This window comes from Nanorana parkeri, unplaced genomic scaffold (assembly GCF_000935625.1).
Source record: "Nanorana parkeri isolate BGI_ZX_2015 unplaced genomic scaffold, ASM93562v1 scaffold871, whole genome shotgun sequence".
In the NCBI taxonomy this organism is placed as follows: domain Eukaryota; kingdom Metazoa; phylum Chordata; class Amphibia; order Anura; family Dicroglossidae; genus Nanorana; species Nanorana parkeri.
The window spans coordinates 67,838-93,824 of record NW_017307139.1 but is presented as its reverse complement, the minus strand read 5'-3'; the positions used below and the strand labels follow the sequence as shown (position 1 = coordinate 93,824).

Here is a 25,987-nt window from a genome sequence, read left to right as displayed (position 1 = left end):
TTATACAAGACGGTAAAGTGTACTTTTATACGCAACCATTTTATTTCTCAGTTCAGCAATATCATGTTGGTGTCTATAGTAACCTACAGTAAAAGACATACGGTATAAGCATTGATTTACTAAAAGGAATAGAGGCTGTTCACCTAAGGTAAATCATAGTAATACAATGCACGCAAACTTTGAATACAAAGTTATGTGCAAGAGAAAAAAAAAACATTTTTGCTAGCACTTGATGAGCTGATTGAGGCCTTGTTCACACCACATGCAGACCAGATCTGCATGAGTTTCTGCACACGCATTGCAGTGTGTTATACCGCATTTTTGATGTGTTCAGGGACTTTTTTTTTGTTTAAAATGGGCTTTCAGTGTGTTCCAGGGCGTTTGCATGCGTTCCAGAGCAGGTAAAATAGGGCTTGCTGCAGTTTTTTTACATGCTCTAGAACTGAACGCTGCGGTGTGAACTAGAGCTCAAACTACCATTGGAATACATTTAACGCAGTTTTGATCCATTCTACTCTGCTCCTGGAACGCGCTTGGTGTGAACAAGCCCTTGAGTGAACACAGCTTCACCCTATTTACAATGCCAAGCAAGCAATCTAAGTCACATTGCAAAGTGACCAGCCACTACTCTTGTAATAAACCCCCGTGTACTCCACTCAAACTCATTCCCTGCCCCCAATTTTAGTTTACACTGTTGAACAGTTTATACTGGACTATACTTTTGTTCTCCTTCATGCCACCTACCTCCTTTAAGTGGAACTTTACAAATACAAGTTTTGCTCTAAGCTGTCTTGCTGTAACAGTTACTCAAAGTTTATCCTAAAAAACCTGCAGCAAGTCCTGTTAATTACATTTTCTTATAGTATTTATAGAGCTAAACTCCAGTCACATAGTCTATGTTGCATAGTTGTACAGGCTGCTCTCCTTTACTGAAACGGATTACTCTGATGTAAGTGAACACTGCGAGCTTCTCACAATGTGCATTAGAAGCTGCATTAAGTCAGATAGAGGCTGCCTCAGTTGCTGGCTGGAGTACATCTAGCCCAATCCTCTCCAGCCTCTTACTGCCCCTGGTCCCCCTTTCATTCACTGGATTTAGGTTCTTTTAATCATATAGGCTCAGCATCTTCATGTTGGTGTTACCACAACTTCCTGTTTTCATGATCTGACTGCAGTGCATACAGAAGCACAGAGACAGAGGATCTAAAAAAAAATATGTAATGAAAACTGAAATGTATTATTTAATCATTTCATTAGCATGTTGATGGAAAGGAGGAACCAGGGAAGGCAAAATTAAAGCACATTAAAATGTCAGCTTTACAGCATAGGTAAACCATAACAATGAACTTCTTTTATGTGCTTCCTTTCGCTCTTTAAACATACAATTGAAAGTAGATGAAAAATCACTGGCGCCAAAAAACCGTGACAACTCTCGAACCCAGCTTCAAAACACACAGTGGCAGCTCCTCTCAGTCAGAGAGAACCTTTTAGGTTCGGAGGAAAGGGGTTTAACCTCTGAAACGCGTCAACCGGAGGAAGATCAGTGTTGGAAGATCAGATAGCCTTGGCTTAAACACCTATTCTTCTGATTTCTTCACTTTGTTCCCTCGTTTGTCCATCTTGATCCATTTGAGACCGTTCTATTCAATTCTTGTTTTTAACAGTCGTTTGTAAGTACATTTTCAGCTGTATTTTACCTTTATTAAATCAGTTTTACACTATGGAGGCGCTCCTTTTGCTCTGTTTTTCTATACAAATTGAAAGTATTTTGTTATATCCCTTCCTACCAAATATTTAGAGCTGTTGAGCTTTGAAGGACTGTGTACGAGAAATTTCTATAATTAAATTAGTGTTTTTTTAAAATTTTCTTCCTAAAGTTTCAGATTAGCTGCATAACTTCAGAAAGTTTCCACAATGACAATGTTTAATCATTTTTTTATCAGTTTATCACAGGATGCCCATTATGAATGGACAGCCAACCATTGTACATTTGCAATTCTGACTAAAGTACCTCTTCCAAGCAGTTCCAGTGAGTAGGTAATATAGTCTTTTAGTTGTGCCATGAGATAAGCGCATTTCAGGGCTGTGGTTAATATAGAAGTGAGCAGCGTCCACCACCTCTCACTGCGATAGTCACACATGACATAGTCCAACAACCTGTGAATACAATACAATAAAAGGATACAGTCCACACAACAAAGAATCTGTTATTATTTGGAAACAAATACAAGAGCCAACAATCTATGATGAATAGACCTACATTTACCAATATGCTATGGGAATATAATATACAGAAAAGAGAATTGGTTTTCTTATTAAATCTTATTATATAAACAGATCATTCCCAAACTGAGACTTACTTCAAGGCTTTAGTGTAGTCTTTAGCGAAGTAATACTCTTCTCCCATTTGCACCACTGTAGAAAAAGACAAATAATGATATGCACAAATGACCAGGAAACATTCTGATCTAGTTAAAGATAACTGACAACAAAATAGACATTTTTTATATATAACAAATACTCTTCTCTATTTTATTGGACTTGTCATCTGGTGCCTAAAAAAATCCCAAAAAAAGAGAGGACTCTTTTTGCCATTTTCTTGTGGATGGGGACAAAAATTATCCACCCTTAACTGCTCCTGTTCTCACCTTTTGGAATAATTGGCATCGATCTGTGAAACGGAGAAGGTCCATAGCACTGAATGTAAAATAATTACAATGCAATCTATACATTCTCCCTCACATCCTGCTTTCATTGTCCTCAATCCAAAATAAAATATATATTTATTATAGTCCAATACAAAAATGAAAAACAGCATGATCGCAAAATTTCATAGAAAAAGAGAAGACCTCCTATCACCCATTAGTTCCACAGTAGAGGTCAAACTACACATGATGGAAAATTAAGACAACATGATTGCATAAAACGATATCAATTAGTGCAATAAATGCATATGTGCTTACATGTGGTTGACCTCTACTGTGGAACTAATGGGTGGTAGAAGGTCTTCTCTTTTTCTATGAAATTTTGCGATCATGCTGTTTTTAATTTTTGTATTAGCCTATAATAAATATATTTTTTACATATAACAAATACTCTTCTCTATTTTATTGGACTTGTCATCTGGTGCCTAAAAAAACCCACTTTCCTCTCTTTTTGCCATTTCCATTTAATCAGGGGTGTGGCACCCAATCTCTCAGGTTGTGTGCATCATAACAAATTTGCCCCCATCCACAAGAAAAAATGTCCAAGGACCTGTAGCACACCTTGCCGGACTTCCCATGTGAAAAAATGGGTGCTCGCAATGACTACGGATGGTGCCGTATCGGATAAAATGTTGTATGGATGTCACCAGCACTCCGTATGACAGAATACGTCAAGATTTTAGTGAATCTTCATTTTATTTTTGAAGTCACTTAAAGTGGAAACAAGCGCTTTCGGGGCCGCGCAGGGTCCCTTTCATCAGGCTTAAAGTGAACGCAGTGCATTAAAAGGAATGGTGCCATAGCTGTGTAATATCTATAATACAACCATGGTGCTTGCATTGAAATTTCTAACAGGAAGCTTGAACAAAAATAGTTTTTTGGGTGGTTTGGCAGCCGTCTGACTCACGCCTACAGTTTGGAGAAGGGCCATATGTTTAAACTGGAACTAGATCACCTATTGATTGCCATGATGCATAACATATTTAAATTGGCCATCTATGAGATGGACAGCCATTGTGTACATAATACACTGCTGTCAGTCAAAGGATTAAATATTCATGTGTGAATGGCTTTTTGAACCTAAAACGATCTATGATGGAAATACACTGTAGCATTGTTCGTGCTTACTCTTTGTTCAGTAAAAACTTTAAATAAAGAATTTATCAGTGTTCCTGAGTTTTCATTTTCCCCTAACCACACATACATGTTTTCCTTTTGATTATGATGCACTGGTGCCCAGACCATGGACATTAAATTATTGAATATTCTTAACAAGCAGTAAAAGGGCTTTAATAGAAGCCTTCACCGGCCTCTCTAGCTGCATGTACTGTGAAGTTATTCATCCTCAAAGATCACAAAGACTGTGAAGTCTGTTGAAATACCTTCTATGTGTTTACATTAGAGGGCTGGCAGGTTGCCAAGATTCTGTTGTAGGGCTGGATTCACTCCTAAAGGTGCCCATACACCTTACGATTATCGTACGATAATCGTATGCGATCGACTTTTCGTACAACAATCGTAACGTGTGAATGTAGTGCCCGACCGATAGTACTGTACAATCGTACGACTTTTGACGGTCAAGCATGTTTGAAAACTTTGGTCGATCGTACGATGTTCGCATGGTTGGTGGCGTTTCCGTCCGTCAAAAGTCGTACGATTAACACTGCGCATGCGCAAACTAAAATAATTGTGGTCAATTACCGCAAGTCGTCCAGGTGCTTTTTTTTTTTTTTAACTACCGCTGATTGAACCTTGCGATAATCGGGGCAGGATGGGGCCGTCGTACGAAAATCGTACGACGGTTCGATCATCGGACGAAAAGTTTCGTCCGATACTCGTAAGGTGTATGGGCATCTTAAGTGTTGTCCCACCTGATCCATTTTACACTGAAATCAATGGAAATGAATGTCAACTCATGTAAATGTGCATTCCAATGCACTTTTTATTGAACGTTAACAAGCATCATAATGCACATCAACATAAGCCGATATCACAATCCGTTTATGTGTGCTTTGAATCATGACGCGTGTTGATGAACATCTCAGTGTAGGTTTTGTGATGCGTTTCTATTGATATAAAAGAAAACTGCATCAGCCACAGACACATAGGTATGAATCCATGTGAATTGGAAGTAATAGGGGAAAAAAATTAAGATTTCTCTGTCTGTGTTGTGAAGTTTGAAGACAAACTTCTCCACAAGCCATATAGCTACAGATATAATGAGAGCTTATTTTAAAGGAAATGCCCACCCAACCACTTTTTTCCATAATTTTTTTGACCTACAAAAGATGTTCCTCATCCCCCCTCCCCCACCAGACCCATGGGGTGGGGTGGACGATCCTTGAACGTGGGTAATGGTTACTGAAATACCGCTACCGTATTTGCCAGCGTATAAGACGAGTTTTTAGACTTAAAAAAATCCCCCGAAAAATCGGGGGTCGTCTTATACGCCGGGTATAGCCCGCTGGATGTGCGGTAATACTGTATGTACGGTAGCTTCGGCTACATACAGTATACCGCGCTAAGCCAATCACGGCGAGCGATGTATTCTATTAATGAATACAAAGCCTGCTCGGATTGGCAGAGGTTGTGTACATTGCTCGCCGTGATTGGCTTAGTGTGCTATACTGTATGTAGCCGAAGCTACCGTACATACAGTATTATCCACACATCCAGCGGGCTGACAGATTAGCCTCCCTGGCGGCCTGATTATTTTATTTATTTTTTCCTTTTTAACTTTTAAAATTCCCGCCGGCTCCGCCCCCCTGCGACGCCGACGCTCGCAAGGGACGGAACCCGGAAGACACAGCAGGGATTGTGGACAAGGTAAGAGACTGTAATCCTGAGTGTGGCTCGGGGTTACCGCTTATAGTACTGAAAATTAACCCCGAGCCACACTCGGGAATACCGCCATGGAGGTTAGTGGGTGTATTTAAACATTATTTTGGGCTGTACACGTCTTATACGACGAGTATAGCCCAAAACCTATGTTTTAAACAGAAAAATTAGGGGGTCGTCTTATACGCCGAGTCGCCTTATACGCTGGCAAATACGGTAGTATTTTATCTGTAATATACATTGGATAAGAACGCTGACTAAATGAATTTGTTCACACAAGCTCTTTACACGTGTTCTAGAATTATGGTAATATAGTGTTATGACCAGACAACAACAAATAAGAGACAGCCAAGCAGGAAATGTAGAACCAATCATATAGCCAACACTATAATTGAACACAAAATACAGCATTTCAACAGCCTATTTCCTAAAGAAATGTATACAGAAAGGATGCTGTACCAAGTTCAGTAACCCATAACAACCAATGATGGATTTCAGGTTACTGTAGCCCGTTTAATAATGGATTCTGACTGATTGCCACAGACGACTTCTCACATTGCTGTTTGTCTGCTGGAAAGCCAAGTTTAATGATTCATTTTCAATCTTGACTTACTTTTTACCATTTATCTTTCATTACTGAAGTACTTACTTAAGTGACTCTTCATTCGGGGACACTTGTATTTCTTAAACTGAGCTACAGCGTTGCTCAGGAGGCTGATAATAAGCTCCTAACGGAAGAGATACAAAGACAATGGTTAGAACACACATCAGATCAACAGAGACAGAGGTAGGGAAGTCTGAGATGGGCATTGCAATTTAAAGGCACGTTTTTTCACATGGACAGCCGCTACAACATTTTAGGAGAATGTCCATTCATCAGAAGCATACATGATGATATGCAAGACACATTTATTACCATAGAGGGGTGCAAAACCATACAGCTGCTTACCGAGTGAACGACTTCTCTTTCTTTAAGCTGCAGAGCAAGAATCCCTGCCTTCTCCTTCTCCGGATCAGAAAGATCAAAGCCTGGAAATGATACATAAAATGGATCCATTAGTAAAGTGCACTATGCAAGGCAAGTAGACAGTTGGAACATGGATGATCATGTGACCTTTTCCGTTACTCTGGAAAATACCAGTGATAGAGTTGTTAAAGGTTTTAACAGCCCAATAGTAGCAGCCATTTTTACTCTGGTAATGCTCAGGAGGGTGAAAGTGGTGTGTGCAGCTCCCCAACCCGCATCTGCTGAAGCCCATTTTAGACAGCCACCCACATTTTATTTTTCAGTTTTAAGTAAAAGCAATTATCTTACAAACACTACATTTGCCACTTCCCATGAAAATAGTATTTACCTTGTCAATTATGGCCACTTCAGCATTTAATCCCATGTTTGTGGTGTTTCAGTATGAATGCAGGTAATGAAGAGTTACAGCTGACTGGCAGAACTGCACGAAGCTCAGCAATAAGAAAAGTCATCTTTATGTAAAAGATCCCAACTTTCTAACTACATCTAGTTACATGGCAACTGCATTACCACAGTTACTAGAGAAGGCTAACAAATCTCACTGTCAGAACTATTGAGGCTAAAGAATTGGACAATAAGATGGCATCCTGAAAGCCATTTTGTACTAACAGATCTAAATGGAACTTAAAAGGAGAACTATGAGGTGAGTGCTTTTCACTCAACTCATAGTTCTAGCCGACCTGTGACAATGAAACTGTCACAGGTCGGCTCAGTAGATCGGGTGGTGAGCGAACACATACCGGCGTTCGCTCACCTCTCGATCCTGTCACGGCTCTCTGCCGTGACAGGGGAGGGGCTGGATTCCCCCCTCCGATCCGCCAGCGCTGACTGGCGGAACGGACGGGGGAAGGGGCGGGTACAGCTGGCTCTGCCTCTACATAGGCAGAGCCAGCTGTCAGTCACGCAGCTGGGCGGATCCCGGCACAATTGTCGGGATCCGCTTCAGCTGCGGCGTCTCAGTATACCGCGAGCAGTAGCTGTAGCTCGCGGTATACTGAGCCTAGGGTGACGGGAGGACGCTAGTTTGTGTCCTCCCGTTACCCTAAGGAGAACTATGGGGAAAAGCCTTAACCCCATAGTTCTCCTTTAAGTTATGAGTTCCGGACAAAAAAACTTTCAGAAATGTTTCTTGGAAACTTATCCCACACATTCTCAGCAAGTAAATCGTGAGAAATAGAACATGTATAGGCCTTATTGTCCAATTCTTTAGCCTCAATAGTTCTGACATCACACGGACCAAATCTGCGTATATTTTGTATTCTTTTTATAAATAACAGCAACATATAAAAGATGTGTTCAAACTCTTGTTACCACTTCCTGTTGGCATCATTAAAATAAGAGCAAATGACATGAATGAAATGTTGTATGTCTGTGTTGGATTAAGGATACAGAAAGTGTACTTCAGACTACAGAAGGTATGAATTCACTTTAGAATAGAGGTTGGCAACCTCAGCACTCCAGCTGTGGTGAAACTACATATCCCCATCATGCCTCTGCCTCTAGGAGCCATGCCTGTGGCTATCAGTCTTGCAATGCCTGATGGGTCTTGTTTTTCCACAACAGCTGGAGGGCCAATGTTGCCTACCCCTGGTTTAGAGTAATAGGCTCTTCAGTAAACCAGCACAACGGCCCCACTGCTTTAGTAGAAAACCTCCATACTTAATCACAACTACAAGAGGCAAAGCGAGACCATCCTGGTAATGGATGTACCATGTGGTCAGGCCTGGAAATCATACTAATCTCTCCTCTGTATCCACCTCCCCTCCCCAAAAGATTAATACGAGAAAGGCAAGCGATTTAACTTGCTGTGAAAGCACATTTCCACCTGGTAACACAATATTAAATGATGACCAAGTTACTTACTTAGTATTCCCTGCCTCCATGCCCGCTGTCCATAGAAATCCAGGGCTCCATTAGGGGTCTCCATAGGATCTGGACTGGGATATGCCAAAGAGGGCTAGAAAAAAAAAATACAGCAAATTTACATAATGTGGTATGTTTGTCAGTAACTCAGATAATCAATCAGACAACAAAATGAAAATTGGTGTACATAATAAGCCTATTATTCATAAGATGTACTCATAAGGAGCCTCACGGGACCCGAGATATTGACATTGTTTAATATCTCCTGCAAATTACAAGTGAGGAGTTAAAGTCAGGTTTGGAGTTAAAAGAGAACAATGGGCCAACCTTTTATGGCCATAGTTCTCTTTAGGATCACAGGAGGACATTTACTATGTATTCCTGTGACCCAAAAAACTCAGCATATAGCTGGCTGTTGCCCGCTATATGCTAACAGCGCAGAGTCTTGCTGCAGCCAGGACGGATCCCGACAATATTGTCGGGATCCACCCTGCTGTCTGATTGACAGCTGGCTCTGCCTCTCCCCCATCCATCTCTCCAGTCAGCACTGAAGGAATATGGGGGGGATACCTGCGGGGAGCTCCCTGCAGGGAGAAGATCGGGAACTCAAAGATTGGCTGTATAGATTGACTGAGTTTTCGATTAATAGAGTCGACGCATTACAGCTCCAGTGTCACACATCGGCTCTAATAATGGGGAAGAGTGCACTCCACTCTCCCCATAATTCTTTAGATCTTGAAAATGCATTCAAGTACCTCAACTATTAACAAAAACATAGCTTATTTGTGTATCACTCGGCTGTAGATCCTCAAATCATCTCGGAATTGATGCTGACACTGTCCTTCCTTCTGGATGGCGGCTACTTTGGTTCCCCATGGTACCTGTGTGTGTTGTAAAGAAGCCACCACTCTAAGCTCACTCCTGTGATGGACTACAATCTCAATACACATTAGTAAACTAAACGTGAGATTGTAGTCCATCATGAGTGAGTGAGCTTGGAGCGGTGACTGCTTTACAACAGGGATCACACACAGGGACCATGGGGAACAAAAGTAGCCCCCCTCCAGAGGGAAGGACAGTGCCAGCACCAATTCAGAGATGATTTGAGGATCTACAGCCGAGTGATACACAAATAAGATACATTTTTGTTCATAGTTAAAGGGTTATTAAACCCTCCGTTATTTTTGCATATATCTACTGCTAGCAAGCAGTAGATATATGCAAAAACATTTATTTTTTTTAAACCCGCTTTAACAGCAGTCTCAACTTACCTGTGTCTTCCCGCGCACTCCCGTCCAAAAATCGGGAAATTCTCTGGCGGCCGCAAAGCATCTTGGGGCGGGCGCATGCACAGTTCCGATTTTCGGCCGGGTGACGAGAAGAGACACAAGGTATGTCTATGGACGCGTGCACCCGCATGCAGACACCGTGGGACAGGAAGTGCCAGCAAGGACAGAGGAGTCAGCGCTGGATCGGAGACCTGCAACAGCGCTGGAGAGAAGGCTGAAAGGACAGGAAAGAAGATCGGATTAAGAGACATCATTTAAGGTAAGTGTTTTATTAACATTGGGGGAAGGATAAAATATTTCTGCCTTTAATGTCACTTTAAGGTACAAGAATATATTTTTAAGGTTTAACTCCTGAGTTCAGCATCACTTTAAAGTGTAACAGTTACATAGTTACAATGATAAAGGACACAAGTCCATCCAGTTCAACCAACTCATGTTTTCTACCACAAGAGGGAGATGAGACCTAAACCATACGCAGGCAAGGGAGACTTATTTATAAGAGAAGGGATGGGAGACAATGATTAGTTTCACTGCACTGAAATGACTTCCCTGGAACTAACATTTGGCTCAGGAGATGGACAATAAGCGCTGCCATGGGAAGATTGTGGCAGCCCATCAGACCTGTGAACCGTGTATGAAATACTTCTAACGTGAGTCATGTGATACTGTTCATGTCACTGTTCTTTAATGATATCACTGAGCATTAAAGTGTCTCTAAACCCAAGAACAAAACTGTAATATATTGCAGCCTACTCGTCTTTAGATGTGGCGGATGCGTTTGTTATGTTTTTTTCATTTCTCTTCACTTGGTGATCCTGCCAGTAACATACTTCCTGTTCTGGGGTGACAACACCATCTCACTGTACTGCATCTGTAGAGGTGCAGCATTGTCACCCTGAGGGCCCATTCACACCACATCCAGATCATCTCCAGACCAGACCAGATTGTTTCCGGACCCAAAATGCATCCTAATGTATCCCTATGCTATTTCTGGTTTCTGTTCATAGCAGCGCAGTCTGTTCCAGACCAGACCAAAAAAACACTGCTTGTCTTATTTTGTCTGGTCTGGAATGCACTGGAACGCATAGAAAGACATAAAAATGCATACAAACGCACTGGAACGCACTGCAACACACCTGTAAGACCATTGTAAGCTTCTTTTTTTTTTAAACCTCCCGAACGCAGCAAAATCGCGGCAAAACACAATGCACTGCGTTTCAGAACTCGTCCGGAAAGTGGTGTGAACCTGCCCTGTGAAGCAGGACTACAGAACAACTCCCTCTCTCCTCATCTTTTTAACATGGAATTAACTAGATTTGCGGCAGGTATTTATTGCACTTATAGAGCAGATATGGCAACAATATTTCAATAGTGTATTTGGCAGGCCAAAAGAAAACAAGAGAAGTTCATTGTTAGGTTTTATGTATACCTTAAACATTTTTATTTATTTTTTTATTTTTTTACAGGTGTTTATATACCTTAAATAAACATACAACCAGTTCAGCTTCTCTTGACTCATGATGATCCATGTCTTTTCCTACAATTCTGTTGATAAAACAACTGGATTTGGGATGAGTTTTTATTGTATACTCAGACTGAACATAAATTACATAAATTGATTATAAATGGTGCATTGTTTCTTAAAATAAAAACTGGAGCAGACAGAATCTGGAGGAGTCGCCCATGGCAACCAATCAGCTTATTTGCTTCATTTAACTGCACAAATGGATCCCGGCACAATTGTCGGGATCCGCTTCAGCTGCGGCGTCTCAGTATACCGCGAGCAGTAGCTGTAGCTCGCGGTATACTGAGCCTAGGGTGACGGGAGGACGCTAGTTTGTGTCCTCCCGTTACCCTAAGGAGAACTATGGGGAAAAGCCTTAACCCCATAGTTCTCCTTTAAGTTATGAGTTCCGGACAAAAAAACTTTCAGAAATGTTTCTTGGAAACTTATCCCACACATTCTCAGCAAGTAAATCGTGAGAAATAGAACATGTATAGGCCTTATTGTCCAATTCTTTAGCCTCAATAGTTCTGACATCACACGGACCAAATCTGCGTATATTTTGTATTCTTTTTATAAATAACAGCAACATATAAAAGATGTGTTCAAACTCTTGTTACCACTTCCTGTTGGCATCATTAAAATAAGAGCAAATGACATGAATGAAATGTTGTATGTCTGTGTTGGATTAAGGATACAGAAAGTGTACTTCAGACTACAGAAGGTATGAATTCACTTTAGAATAGAGGTTGGCAACCTCAGCACTCCAGCTGTGGTGAAACTACATATCCCCATCATGCCTCTGCCTCTAGGAGCCATGCCTGTGGCTATCAGTCTTGCAATGCCTGATGGGTCTTGTTTTTCCACAACAGCTGGAGGGCCAATGTTGCCTACCCCTGGTTTAGAGTAATAGGCTCTTCAGTAAACCAGCACAACGGCCCCACTGCTTTAGTAGAAAACCTCCATACTTAATCACAACTACAAGAGGCAAAGCGAGACCATCCTGGTAATGGATGTACCATGTGGTCAGGCCTGGAAATCATACTAATCTCTCCTCTGTATCCACCTCCCCTCCCCAAAAGATTAATACGAGAAAGGCAAGCGATTTAACTTGCTGTGAAAGCACATTTCCACCTGGTAACACAATATTAAATGATGACCAAGTTACTTACTTAGTATTCCCTGCCTCCATGCCCGCTGTCCATAGAAATCCAGGGCTCCATTAGGGGTCTCCATAGGATCTGGACTGGGATATGCCAAAGAGGGCTAGAAAAAAAAAATACAGCAAATTTACATAATGTGGTATGTTTGTCAGTAACTCAGATAATCAATCAGACAACAAAATGAAAATTGGTGTACATAATAAGCCTATTATTCATAAGATGTACTCATAAGGAGCCTCACGGGACCCGAGATATTGACATTGTTTAATATCTCCTGCAAATTACAAGTGAGGAGTTAAAGTCAGGTTTGGAGTTAAAAGAGAACAATGGGCCAACCTTTTATGGCCATAGTTCTCTTTAGGATCACAGGAGGACATTTACTATGTATTCCTGTGACCCAAAAAACTCAGCATATAGCTGGCTGTTGCCCGCTATATGCTAACAGCGCAGAGTCTTGCTGCAGCCAGGACGGATCCCGACAATATTGTCGGGATCCACCCTGCTGTCTGATTGACAGCTGGCTCTGCCTCTCCCCCATCCATCTCTCCAGTCAGCACTGAAGGAATATGGGGGGGATACCTGCGGGGAGCTCCCTGCAGGGAGAAGATCGGGAACTCAAAGATTGGCTGTATAGATTGACTGAGTTTTCGATTAATAGAGTCGACGCATTACAGCTCCAGTGTCACACATCGGCTCTAATAATGGGGAAGAGTGCACTCCACTCTCCCCATAATTCTTTAGATCTTGAAAATGCATTCAAGTACCTCAACTATTAACAAAAACATAGCTTATTTGTGTATCACTCGGCTGTAGATCCTCAAATCATCTCGGAATTGATGCTGACACTGTCCTTCCTTCTGGATGGCGGCTACTTTGGTTCCCCATGGTACCTGTGTGTGTTGTAAAGAAGCCACCACTCTAAGCTCACTCCTGTGATGGACTACAATCTCAATACACATTAGTAAACTAAACGTGAGATTGTAGTCCATCACAGGAGCGAGCCTGGAGCGGTGGTTACTTTACAACACACACAGGGACCATAAGGGACAAAAGTAGCCCCCCTCCAGAAGGAAGGACAGTGCCAGCACCAATTCAGAGATGATTTGAGGATCTACAGCCGAGTGATACACAAATAAGATAGATTTTTGCTAATAGTTAGGGTAATTGAATACATTTGTAAGATTTAACTCCTGAATTTAGTGTAACTTTAAAATAAAACTGTTTAAGTCTGTGGAGAGGCTGACTGCTATATCACACAACTGGAGACTGGACAAGAAATGATCTGTGTGTAGTAAGCTCAAACATCTCATATATACCAGAACTGTGTTCTAACGCTTAGTGTGTATGGCCATTTCTTTAAACCTAAGAGTGGTTATAACAAAGTATTGAAAGTGAACCTTTAAAGGGTATCTAAAGCCTAAATGTTTTGTTTTTTTGTTATAGTTTTTCTTGTTGCCCTTCATATTTGTCCTGATACATTTTAATAATGTCACTAGGTCAGAAAGAGAGGGAAACTCTTCCAAAGGGAACACTTTTTCTACTGACAACTGCCTGAGAGAGGAATTATTTTCCTGTAGAGAAATCTCTTCTCATTTCCAGTTGTATCTTGAGAAAGGAAGCGATGGACTATATATCCTTTAAATAGAAAATGGGTTGAAACATTAGCAGTTTTATTTGAACACAAATTTAAAAGCAAATTAGGAGTTACACTATTCTACAGATCGCTCCAGCATGCAGTAGAAGAAGCTAGAACTGGAAGCCCACTTACATTGTGATTACATAGGAGAGCTGAAAGATGCTTGCGCTCCTGTGCGTAATATGCTGCCTGTTGGTAGTAGAAGCCGGGATTTTGGGTCTGAATGGCAGTCAGTCCCAACTTTATAGCTTCATCAAACAAATCTCCAAAAGCCTGGAACCTTTAAAGGAAAACATGATTGAATAAACAGTTTGAACCAAAATGTACCACATTGTTCTTATTTTTATGGCCAGCTGCATGGTGAATGTTCTACCATTTAGAGAGGCAAGAAATAGGCTGACACTACATAAGTAGGCTAAACAAGTGACTGCCCTGGCCTGAGAGGAAACAGAGGTTATCAGTGTGCTGCACCTAAAAGAAAAGCTGTTTGCCAGTCTCTCATCCCCTACTGGGACTGCAGTAACAATGTACCTTTCTGGCTGCAATAAGGTGAGAGACAACGGAAGGAAAAATAATGTGTGTGAGGCAACCCGTGTACACAGCCAAGAACATTTAGGAGCATTGTGTAGACAACAAGATTTATAGAACTGTGTCATTACAGGGTCAGAGTGCTGACCCTGGATGAACCCGGAACAAAGAAGGTGCCTGCCTTTTGGGGAAAAAGCAAAATACAGGCATTGTCATGAGGGCTACTGTAATCTCTTTGAGACAGAATAAAATACTTGTGTTACACAAACACATTACCATCAAGCACGCAAACACATACATTTGATGCCAGCTCCAGTTTCAGGAAATCATTAAAACGAGAACTATAGCCAAAGCTTTTTTGGCCGCAGTTCTGTTTAGGGTAACAGGAGGACATTTACTAATGTCCTCCTGTGACCCAAAACTCAGCATATAGAGGGCTATTACCTGCTATTTGCTGACAACGCAGAGCTGGGAAAGATCCCCGCAATATTGCCTCTCTAAAGACAGAGCCAGCTGTGAATAGAGAGGGGAGGGGGGAATCTCTACAGGGAGTGATGACTGACAGGCACCACTTTCTGCAGGTTAGAAGATCAGGAACTGAGCAATCAGCCGTATGTGATTGCTCAGTCCTCGATCAATAGAACTGACCTGTAACAGCTGCAGTGTCACACATCAGCTCTAACTATTGGGATGAGTGCATTTCACTCTCCCCATAAATCTCCTTTAATGCAAGACTAAAATATAAATCCGATCAACCATGCTGCCTCAAATAACAAAAATAAGTTACTCACTGTGACTTATACCAACATGTCAGCTTTTGTCTCAATCTTAACGCAATTCAAATCATCTGCTCGTCTAATGACAAAACCCCATGATCCCTCAAGACCAATAACAAGTTTCTTCTGCATGCTAAAAAGAACTGCTCTTGTGTCAAAAGGGATCAATAGCTGTGTGGCCATGCTCTATGCCAGTTTATGGACCAGTGACAACATCTACCGCAACAAATGGAAGTAGAGTTTGCAACATATAGGGGTCTATTTTAAAAACAAAATTTGCTATGCAAATGCATCAGAACTCATGAAAAGTTCATGAATAAAGCCCTTGTGAAATGTGCACATTTTATTATTTTCCCATGTTTAAATAAGAACGCTGGGCACTCGCACTACAAGGGCTAATAAAACTTTGCCCAAAGATCTTTAAGTAGTCTTGCATAGGGCAAATGTAACATTCCCTACTACCCCAAGAACGTTCAACCGTAACAGAAAAAAGCCTACAACAATAGCCCAAGAACTTTCATTCAAATGAGAACATTCAATGTTGCCCCATTTGGATGAATAATTCCGTGATTTGTTTTACACAGTGCAGTTTAGACATACTGTTTAGACATCCAGGCAGCATGCTCAAAGGACAGCTCAGCACTGCCTATCTTCTTCTTGCACAAATCGATGTGCTTTCTGAACTGAGCAATGGCATCTAGAGGGGTGTTGTGCTGGAAACACAGGCGGCAGATCTGCAATGGGAAAACAGAAGTAGCGTCATGTTAAAAGAATAAAAGACTACCTAAAATTTGAACTGTTTGGCATTCATCATCTCACCTTATAGTTGATGAAGCCAGCCATAGTTTTTATCTCCAACATGTTTGTTTCATGAGCCCTCAGTTCATGAACCAGATTATAGGCTGTCCGGTAATTCCTAATGCAAGCAAATGACAAAAAAACACGTTACTACGAAAAGTGTGTGTGGCTTAGCAAAAGCATGCATAGTTCAATAAGTTTGCTTTAGTTATAAAGAGCATGGTACAATACAGCCAGGTATTAGGACAACCACTGTACCTACAGAAGGGCTTTTTATGACAGAAGAGATGATATAAGTCTATCCTGCCTTAGAAGTTTCTTCCCGTCTGTCTGCGATCTGCTCAGCTCAGTGTACAGGCTCAGCAAGATTCTTGCTGAGATAACGCAACTTCCGTGCGCATGTTCGGGAGTTACATCATCGAAACCCGGCTAATCAAGCGGCTGAAGACTCAGAACCTGGGAGAAGACTGGGATGAAGATTGGAGCTCCAGAGAGGGAATATATGCTGAACATACTAGCACATTATGGGTAAAAGTGCCTGTGGTGATCTCTATTTTTCTGCTTCACTTCCACTTTACTTTTAAGTTATATATTCAGCCAGCATGTTCACCATAGCATATGAATGCAGGAACAGTACCACGGACAAAATATCAGGAGTAGCTGCTTCTGCCAGGGTCCAGCCCTACCCATCTACTGTGGCTATGCACCATCTTCTTCACTTCCTACGTCCTCACTTCTTCCTTCCAGCTCTGCATGTGTTGAGGGGAGGGAGGGATAAGAGAATATACCCTGCCCTGTTCCCAGCTCTCTTCTCTTCACAAATAATATGTCTTTAATTCCATATTATTCGTCCACTCCTGTCTTATGGTCACTGGAAGATGCAGCTGGCGCTACTGGTGCTACCGCTAAGGCTGCAGTTGCCACTTTGGAAGATGTCCAGCTGCGGTCCCTGCTTTCTCTTTAATGCCAGCCATTATGTCATACTGATAACAGTAGGGGCAAGACTACCAGCTGGTGGGGGGACAGGACCCGAGGTGAGTACACGGTGACAGTGGGTAAGTTGCTGGTGCCAGAGAGGATTTCATTAATAAACAGGCTAAAAACTATTGTCCAATTGACATTTAAGTGTGAGAAACGTGTGCCTTTCTCCCATTCTTCCTTTGAGGCAGCATTGGGTGCTACAGCCTGAGGTTAAGGGAGGTCAAGGGTTGAAGTCAAGTTTTAGGGCGGTAAGTATTAGCTTACATTTCAGGGTTAAGGTCAAATGTTATGGAAGGGCTCAGTTATGGTTAAGGGGAGAGGTTAAATGTTAAGGGTTTAATAGAGGGGGTTAGTGACATTTCTGTTTACACTAAAGTGACAGGGGTGGAAGGGAACATACTTTTCATACTTTTTTTTGCAAACATTTTAAAAACATTTAGGCACAAGTGTCTAGGTACCGCAAACTAATGTATAGCCCACCTTTCTTGTGACAAAGATACAAGATACAAGTCCTGAATAACAAACCTCATTTATTAGCCAGGGATGGGTACAACACATCATAAACTGGACATTTAAAATGAATGCTCATACAGTGATAGTAACAACATTTAAACAACCATCACTTTGTATATGCCTGAAAATGGCAATGGGGGGAATTTATCAAAACTGGAGCAAACACAATCTGGAGCCATTGCCCATGGCAACCATTTAGCTTCTCTCTTCAGTTTTCTCAGGTAAGATATGAAAATGAGAGAGAGATGCTGATTGGCTGCAGTGCAAATCTGCTCCAGATTTTGTCTGCTTTAGTTTTGGTAAATCCCCCCAATGTCCTTCTGGAACCTACTGAATATAGGTGTCTACTTTTGTTATATGGACTCTCCTCCATGGTGGAGTAAGAGTTAAAGATTTTAAATGATAAATAATAAAAGATATTTTTTAATCCTTACTGGATCACACTCCATCAAATTTCTTTTTTTTAAATTAGAACCTATATATAGCAAATGTTTAGGCAGCAACAAGAAAACAATGAACGGTATAACTGCACAAGAGTTCGCTTAAAGCACAAATCCAGCCAAAAGTACTATTTAAAAAAAAAATTCGGTCAGCTTTTTGTTGCTGTTTTTACACACAGCAATTAAAAAAATGACAGATGTTGTAAGTCTATCCTACTCCAACCTAAACAAAGAGATGCATTTTATTTGTGGGCTTTAACTGCTTGCTGACCAGATGTTTAGACCCCCTTCCTGCCCAGGCCATTTTTCAGTGTTCAGCGCTGCGGTACTTTGACTGACATTTATTCCGTCATGCAACGCTGTACTGAAATGAATTTTATACCATTTTTTGGGGACAGACAGAGCTTTCTTTTGGTGGCATTTAATCACCACTGGGGTTTAAATTTTTTACCATATTTCAGGAAAATTAGTGAAAAAAACCTTTTTTTACATTATGTTATGAAACATTTATTATTACCCAATTTTTTGGTAAAATATAAAGGACGGGGTCACGTCGGGTAAATAGACACCAAATATGTCAAGCTTAAAAATTGCGCGCAACCGCGAAAAAACTACCATACCCAAAATTGACCCTAGGCAACGCTTTAAAAGCTTTTACCGCTCATCAGTTTAGTCTTATCAGTGATAGATGTCCCTAAAATTATTGCTCTCACTGCGACGTTCGCTGCGATATGTAACATGTGCGGCGCAATGGGCACAATCGTTGTTTTCGCAGGTATGTGCACCCGTCGCATATTTGCATGGGTGTATGTATGGGTAGGGACTTTTAAAAAAAAAATTTTTTTTATGTGTAACTTAAAATCTTTCTTTTTTGGAAACTTTAATTTTTTTTCCTATTTTTTTTTTTTCACTTAACTTTATTGCTATTACATAGGGAGGGGGACACGGTCCGGCAGCTCATACAAGCGATCCGCCAGCTTTATAGCTGGTGGGCTGATTGGCTTTATAGCCGGCGGATCGCTTGTATGTTAACAGACATCGCTGCCTGTTTCTAAATTGTCTGTATTTCCCGCTCGTGCGCACAAGTGGGCATGGCTGAGAGGACGTCTAAAGACGCCCGCTCAGATCTAGAGAGATCCCGGCCTGCCGTTTTTTTCTACAACAGCCGGCCGGGAGGTAGTTAAAGCTCTTTTGAAGCATACTGTTTACTTGTTTTTGCAACCACAGAGCCAGGCATTAACAACTGAGCATACCATCCATGACCACTAGAATACTGTACTCAAGAAAAAGTGCTGTACTCACTTCAAGGCATTCTGCGTATCCTGTTTCAGTTCACTGAAGAAAGCAATCTTAAACTGATGCCTTACAAACAGCAGCTAGAACACAAAATGAAAAGATTGAAAGGTTTCACAAGTACACTTTAATAGGTCACACTCAATATTATTTGTATCAACTGTCAGTTCTCAATCTTTAAGGGCCTGTACATACTAGCCCACTAGCTGTGCGCAGTTTCAGGGCATTACAGTTAAAAAAAAGAATTCTAACTTTAAAGTCAAAAAAATGTTTTCCCTTCCCCCCCCATGTTAATGTCAGCGGTGTCTGCATGCGGGTGCACGCATCCATAGACTTACCTTGCGTCTCTGCTCGTCTCCCGGCCGAGAATCGGAAACTGCGCATGCGCCCGACCCAAGATCCTTTGCGACCGTACGAGCAGTTCCTGATTCTCAGCACGGGAGCTCGCAGCGACAACAAGGTAAGTTTAAACCTTGTTAAAGCGTTTTTTTAAACTTCTTGCCTATATCTACTGCTTGCTAGCAGTAGATATAGGCAGAAAAACCAGAGGGTTTAGAACCCCTTTAATAAAGTGACACTTTACTAAAGTTAATGCACAGCAGCTAAGTTGCACTGCAGTGACTTCAGATGCACTCGGTGCGTTGTGTATAAATGCAGAATGTCTGTATTTTTTCACAATGCACTACAATCCACCTCAGGTCTGGAGCACATAGAAAGCAATTGTATTCTGTGCTCCCTGGTGGTGACCTGCCTTGTTCTTATGCAAAAAGGCCAGACTCTGCTGACACTGCTCATCTCTCTGGCAAACAATAGCAATCAGAACAGGCTTTCCAACCTGTCCGATCAATTGTGCCCCCAGGAGAAAGTCAAGCAGGACCTACAAACATTGCCACGTCACCCAATCAAACTGAAAACAGCTGACTGGATGGCGCTCATTTCAGGCCTTGGGATTACTATATTAAAATCATTTTGTCAGGATACTTTGTTAATAATATATAGGCACACATACATATATGTGATAGAGTTGTACCTAAATCACCAGACTCACCTATATGGTGCAATGGTAGCTACACAATCATCACCTTACCTGATGAGTGGTTTTATTTAAGAACTCCTTATGGGATTTTATCCTTCTGATTTCAGTGTAGTAATAGGTCTGCGCATGTTCATAAAAAGCATTTTCTAACCTAGAGGGAGAATAATTGTGAGAGTGCACAATCTACATACAATTACAGTCATGTAATATAAATGGGCACACTTGGGTTTTTGCAATGAATTTGAAGGAAAGGGACAGCAGAGGTGTTACACACAGCAGCCATTAGTTATCTGTAGCAGTGCATGCTGCTTGAAATCTGATTGGCTGTCATGGGGAAAACTCCATGTTCCTTCAGATTTTGATAAAGTATCTGACATGAACGGAAAGAACTGCATACCGAATAATGTAGCCCACCAAGTGGTCAGTGTGTGGGAGCACGAAGAGAGATTTTCCCGAGAGATCACAGGCATTGCACAGAGAGGCAGCTCGTTCTGAAGCAACCAGATCTTCACCTGGATGACAGACAATAACAGAAATAAGAATGGTTATAATAAAAACACACAAAGAACAGGGACTCTCTATAGTGCAAAGGAGTTTCATTGTTTCTTTTAGATAGAATGGAGAAGGGTTAGAACCCTTGTCAGTTTTTATTGCTGTGGCCAGATTTACTCTCTCTTTGTCCCAGTGAGCATTGTCTACGGTACAGAAAATGATGGAAATGTTGAGTTGTCACAGTAACAGGAGGTTCTAATAGGGAAACCTGGTGGCAACTGTCTAAGATGGAGTATCCATGCTTGCTGTGTCTCTGAAACAGGAAATCTACCTGATGGGACACAGACAACAATGAGAAAAAAAAAAGAAGGAAATTCTGACAGGGGTCTTAACTTCCCTACTCATATCTATTCAAAACTAGGAATGCACCGAAATTTCAGCCAGCGAAACATATCGGCCAAAAATGGTACTATGGGCAAAATGCTGAAAGTACCATCCTTCGGCCAAAATTGCTGTGCATCCCCGATTTCTCTCCTCCTCGCTGAACGCTGCTCTGTGTCCCGTCTGATGCAGCGCCCAGCAGGGAGGAGAGAAACTGTGAGGAGGCAGAGTGGGGCAGGGGGGAGAGCGCTGTGAGCGGCGTGTCACAGGAGGCCGTGCTCCCCTACTGCACTGCCCCGCTCAGCATCCTGTGACAGCTGAAAGTGTCAGGGTGGAGATCGGTATACAAATGCTCAGTGATTGCGGAGTGTTTGTAAATAATGCACAGGGAGCAGACCACAAGCTGCAGATCTGGGCTTTGATCCGGCAGCCCTGCCTTTGTCATTGTCACATAAATGCTGGGTGCCCAATGCTTGTGTATACAGAAAACTGTACTTAGTGAAATGTGTAGGCTGCCATTGCAGCTCTCCTTTTGGTAGTACCAGATGCACACTTTTGCTGTGTCACTGATCTTCAGGAGAGTTTTAAGGTCTCGTTCACACCTAGGCGTATTGCATATGCGCGACCGTCGCGCGTTTTTTTTACCGCGATTCACGGTAAAAAGTTGCGCAACAAACGCGCGTTTCCGAAGGCTACTTGGCTGTATCCCAATGGAAATGCGCAACAAAACGGCCCAACGTAGTACCTGTACCTTTTCAGACGTGGGCCGTTTTGTAGCGCGTTAGGGACGGGCGAAAATACGTCAAGGTGGGAACGAGACCATTGAATACAATGGAATTTATATTTTTGAGCGTTTTGTAGAGCGTTTGTCGAGCGTAGAACGCGCTACAAAACGTTCAGGTGTGAACGAGGGCTAAGAGGGGGTTAGTAATGGCAGCGCACATTTTCCTCTTAGTACATGCTTTCTTTAAAAATTCTAAATCAAGGTTGAGACATCACATAATAGAAATAGGAAGTGCAGATGCTAGACAGAATATGTTTTACAATATGTGAATCTGTCTTACAGAAGAAGCATTTACAGAAACCCAATACTTAATTAATGCCTCTCTTTCAATTGTTAAATATGACATCAGTGGTACCGTGCCAAATGGCCAAGTTATTTAAACCACTGAAATGTCCTTACATCACAGAAGGTCACAGTGATACATATCAGAAGTATAGTTTTAGCCTAATATCATTATACAGCACACAACACATAAAGGCACCTGGTGGTAATGGGGTTTTCTTCTGAATTAAAACCACAGCAACCTTTGTATTTCTTCCTTGCAAGCTTTGCCTAAATAAGAAACAGGGTGTTACAATGCATGGTACATTCACCTTCATTCATCCATAGTGCTATATATCTATATATATATCTATATATATCTGTGAGACATACATTGTAAGTTATAAAATAGGGGTAGTGAATTAAAAATTTAAGGAGGTCCGGTGAATACAATTTTCATCGAGCCGAGGTCCAAATTGTGGTGCAGACAGAACAGTCACTCAGTCCACCATTTAGGCTGCATTCAAACCAGCAGCTGCATTGCAATGTATGGTTGCTGGTGTGTGCTCCCAGGCACAGTGCTAATGTGCCGATTGTGGCGGATGACACTGTTTATTTCGTTTTTGGTAGAGGTCCCCACCCCCCTCTCCCATTTACATACAGATGAATGCCTAACACGCACGTGTGTATTAGAACCAATCATTGACGCAGAGGGAGGGCCTACATAAGGTTATGGCCGGCAGTGAAAACAACAGCTTTGGAGGTCGGTGTACTCACCGTCACCAGGCCATAATGCAGTGCAGGTTGGCAATCGCTGTCCTAACAGAACCACCTCTCAGTCCATCATTTAGTGACAGCTGTTTTAAACCCTTCTTTTAAAACCAGTCAGGGGGGCCTTTACAGGTGTGGCTCACGTGGTCTAAAGATGGTCATACACCTATAGATTATCTGCAGATTTTCTGTGGTCAGATGGAAAAAGTGCAACAGATTCCTCCATCTACGCTAAACTGTGTGGATGGAGGAATCTCCCACTGGGCCAAGCTTCAGTATCTTGCTAGTCGCCCTGATGGCTCTCAAAATACCTGAACAATCTGATTGGATGCAGGCATTTTGAGAGCCAGCGGGGCCTACTAGCAAGATACTGAAGCTTGGCCCAGTGGGAGATTCCTCCATCCACACAGTTTAGCATAGATGGAGGAATCTGTTGCACTTTTTCCATCTGACCACAGAAAATCTGCAAGATTATAGACAGAAATAGTCCACGGTCTTTACCTCACAATTTCTACTCTGGTTGAACATTCTAATTGCTTCTCCTTCCACTGGGCCTCGTCCCAATCCAGTTCATAAAACACAACAACCAAAGCAGGCACCAGAGTGAGATGTTTATTCATCCATCCAGTCTTCAGAATGCCTTTAGGAATGTACCATTCATACGATGTTCTCTGAAGAAATAAGAATACAATTATTATTTAACCCTAAGCATTAAATATTTGTGGTAAATCAGACAATACGCCTACCTTTGTCCTACATTTTGGATATTCATGGTCACCAGGAAGGACCTTAAATGAGATGGGCACTCGGTCTGCTCTTCTGTTGGCACAAAATGCGTCCCAAATTGCTCTGTGGATGGCATTGTATGTCACATCTAGTCCAGTAAGAGTCACGAAGGCCATCGGACGACAGCATAGTTCCACAGGGAAATCCCACTGTGTGGGGCTCATTTTTTAAATATGGGTGCAAACCTAAAAAAAAGAAAATAATACATGTTTAAAGTGATCCTCAAGACAAAGCCTTTTTTATTGGTTGCCATGGGCAAATAGCCTATTCCTGGAGTAAAATTGATGACTGCCTGCATAAGTGACTGCTGGCACTGGAGAGACTTTCATGGCTCAGAACGTTAAGATCTAACATATTATTTACATTGCGAGTACATCTCTTACACCCCTTATTACTTAGCTTGTGTCTATAGTAATACACTAGGTTAGTGTGCTCGGTTTTGTGTTTTTCATGAATCCATATCATCTAACTTTATCCTTTTACACTTTCGAATGTGATATCAGTTGATTCTGGCTTTCGCTGCAGATGTAGACTGCAGACCAAAAACAAAGGTACTCACCAAGAAAAAAATGATTCTCTGCAAATGCATAGATCAGACAGGGCCTAGTGAATCAGAAGAGCATTCAACAGTGACAACACTGCTCCTTCATACAAATATAGTAAAGTTAAAGCGCTGTGCTCAGATCCTGATGATTAAGTAAAAACAACTAGGGGTGCGGCCCCACTTCAGCCGGGAGAAACTGTAAAACTGGAATACAAAAAAGGACAGAAGGGCGCCCAACCTAGTGCAGATTATTTTTTATTTTAAAAGACACAAAGATAAAATTGCTGAACGTTCTGAGGAAGGGGGCTTGACCCCGGAAACTCGTCAACGCCGCCACACCACAGTGGCACACAGGCAGATTGCAGTCTCAACTGCTGTTTCTTCCAAAAACATCCACACAAGCTGTTTTATGACCCTCCATTGCAATTTTATCTTTGTGTCTTTTAAAATAAAAAATAATCTGCACTAGGTTGGGCGCCCTTCTGTCCTTTTTTGTACTGCTCCATCATAGATAAGTGAGTGTTGTCACCCTAGACGAGGAAGTGTGTTGCTGGCAGGATCCCAAGGTGAAAATAAAGGGAAAAGGCTTGAAAAAGTCATCAAATGCAGCCACCTCATTTAGGGGCTGTGGGGTTGTACTACATTCAATGTTTGGGGGGGGGGGTTTAGATACGCTTTAAGGTTAAAGTCCTGGCAATCAGAGAAATACACATCCGTGACCTGTAGGGTTTCTATCTCTGCCCAGCCACTCTTATGGTTCATACACCTCTGTCAGACAGACAGCCAGGAGTGTGACACCACTCTACCATTAGAGTTAAGGAATAAAGTGTTGTCACCTCCCCAGCCTACTTACATGGTAATAAAGGAACAGTAACCCATTGATGTCACCTCTGCTCAGTCAGCCCCCTGTCACCACATGTATATGCAGCACAGTCTGATTGGCTCTCATTGATAAGAGATGATAGGAGGCTGTCATGATGGCAGATTCAGCATCTTATGCTAGTTCTATGTAATATACATTTGAATACACAATTACATTAACGTTGTTTATGGCTGGCCTGGGTTCAGGGGTAGTCTTCATTAATGATCTGCACCAGGCCAGGGAAGGCTGCAGGGTGTACACATGATGGCAGACACAAGGAATATATTATCACTTGTTTATATTACCTGATCAGAAGACAGTGTCAGCCCATCCGTACATGACTCCAGTGTGCAGGGTGTCAGTGCACAGCTCCCCTCTTACACTGCACAGATCACCGAAATATCACCCTGTATCTGCACTCTACTCCTCCACCTCAGCCAGGCCGTCAGCTGACACTGCCGCACAGCCCGCTGGGACATCCGCCGCCTCCATATTTACTTTGGGCAATTGTCTCCATTTCCTCGTAACATACCCCCAACTACAATAAACGTCCCTTTGGCTGTGACCCCCCTACATTCCTAAAAAGAAGCATATAACGATATATTTAATCCAGCCTTTTTTTGGCGCTGCTACAGCAACATTATTTTGGTCGCGCTCTATAATACTCTTCAACTATTTACATTGTATTTAGGCAAGAGTCGTTAGGAAGCAAGTAA

The 25,987-nt window shown here is 41.9% G+C and overlaps 1 protein-coding gene across 1 annotated transcript in view; it reads right to left on the bottom strand.

Moving 5' to 3' along the window:
* The window catches only part of TRAPPC11 (trafficking protein particle complex 11), a 46,159-nt gene extending 20,452 nt beyond the window's left edge, over nt 1–25,707 (bottom strand). Inside the window, exons 1-15 of the mRNA XM_018565673.1 lie at nt 25,577–25,707; nt 23,826–24,050; nt 23,581–23,750; nt 22,529–22,599; nt 20,788–20,902; nt 20,442–20,541; nt 19,364–19,437; nt 16,149–16,245; nt 15,930–16,063; nt 14,158–14,305; nt 12,399–12,492; nt 6,493–6,572; nt 6,193–6,271; nt 2,361–2,415; nt 2,012–2,157 (exon numbers count right to left, since the gene is read on the bottom strand). Of these exons, the coding sequence (XP_018421175.1) occupies nt 2,012–2,157; nt 2,361–2,415; nt 6,193–6,271; nt 6,493–6,572; nt 12,399–12,492; nt 14,158–14,305; nt 15,930–16,063; nt 16,149–16,245; nt 19,364–19,437; nt 20,442–20,541; nt 20,788–20,902; nt 22,529–22,599; nt 23,581–23,750; nt 23,826–24,029 (1,567 nt within the window). The 5' untranslated portion in view covers nt 24,030–24,050; nt 25,577–25,707. The remainder of the gene's footprint in view (nt 1–2,011; nt 2,158–2,360; nt 2,416–6,192; nt 6,272–6,492; nt 6,573–12,398; nt 12,493–14,157; nt 14,306–15,929; nt 16,064–16,148; nt 16,246–19,363; nt 19,438–20,441; nt 20,542–20,787; nt 20,903–22,528; nt 22,600–23,580; nt 23,751–23,825; nt 24,051–25,576) is intronic.
* Nucleotides 25,708–25,987: the final 280 nt, after the last annotated feature.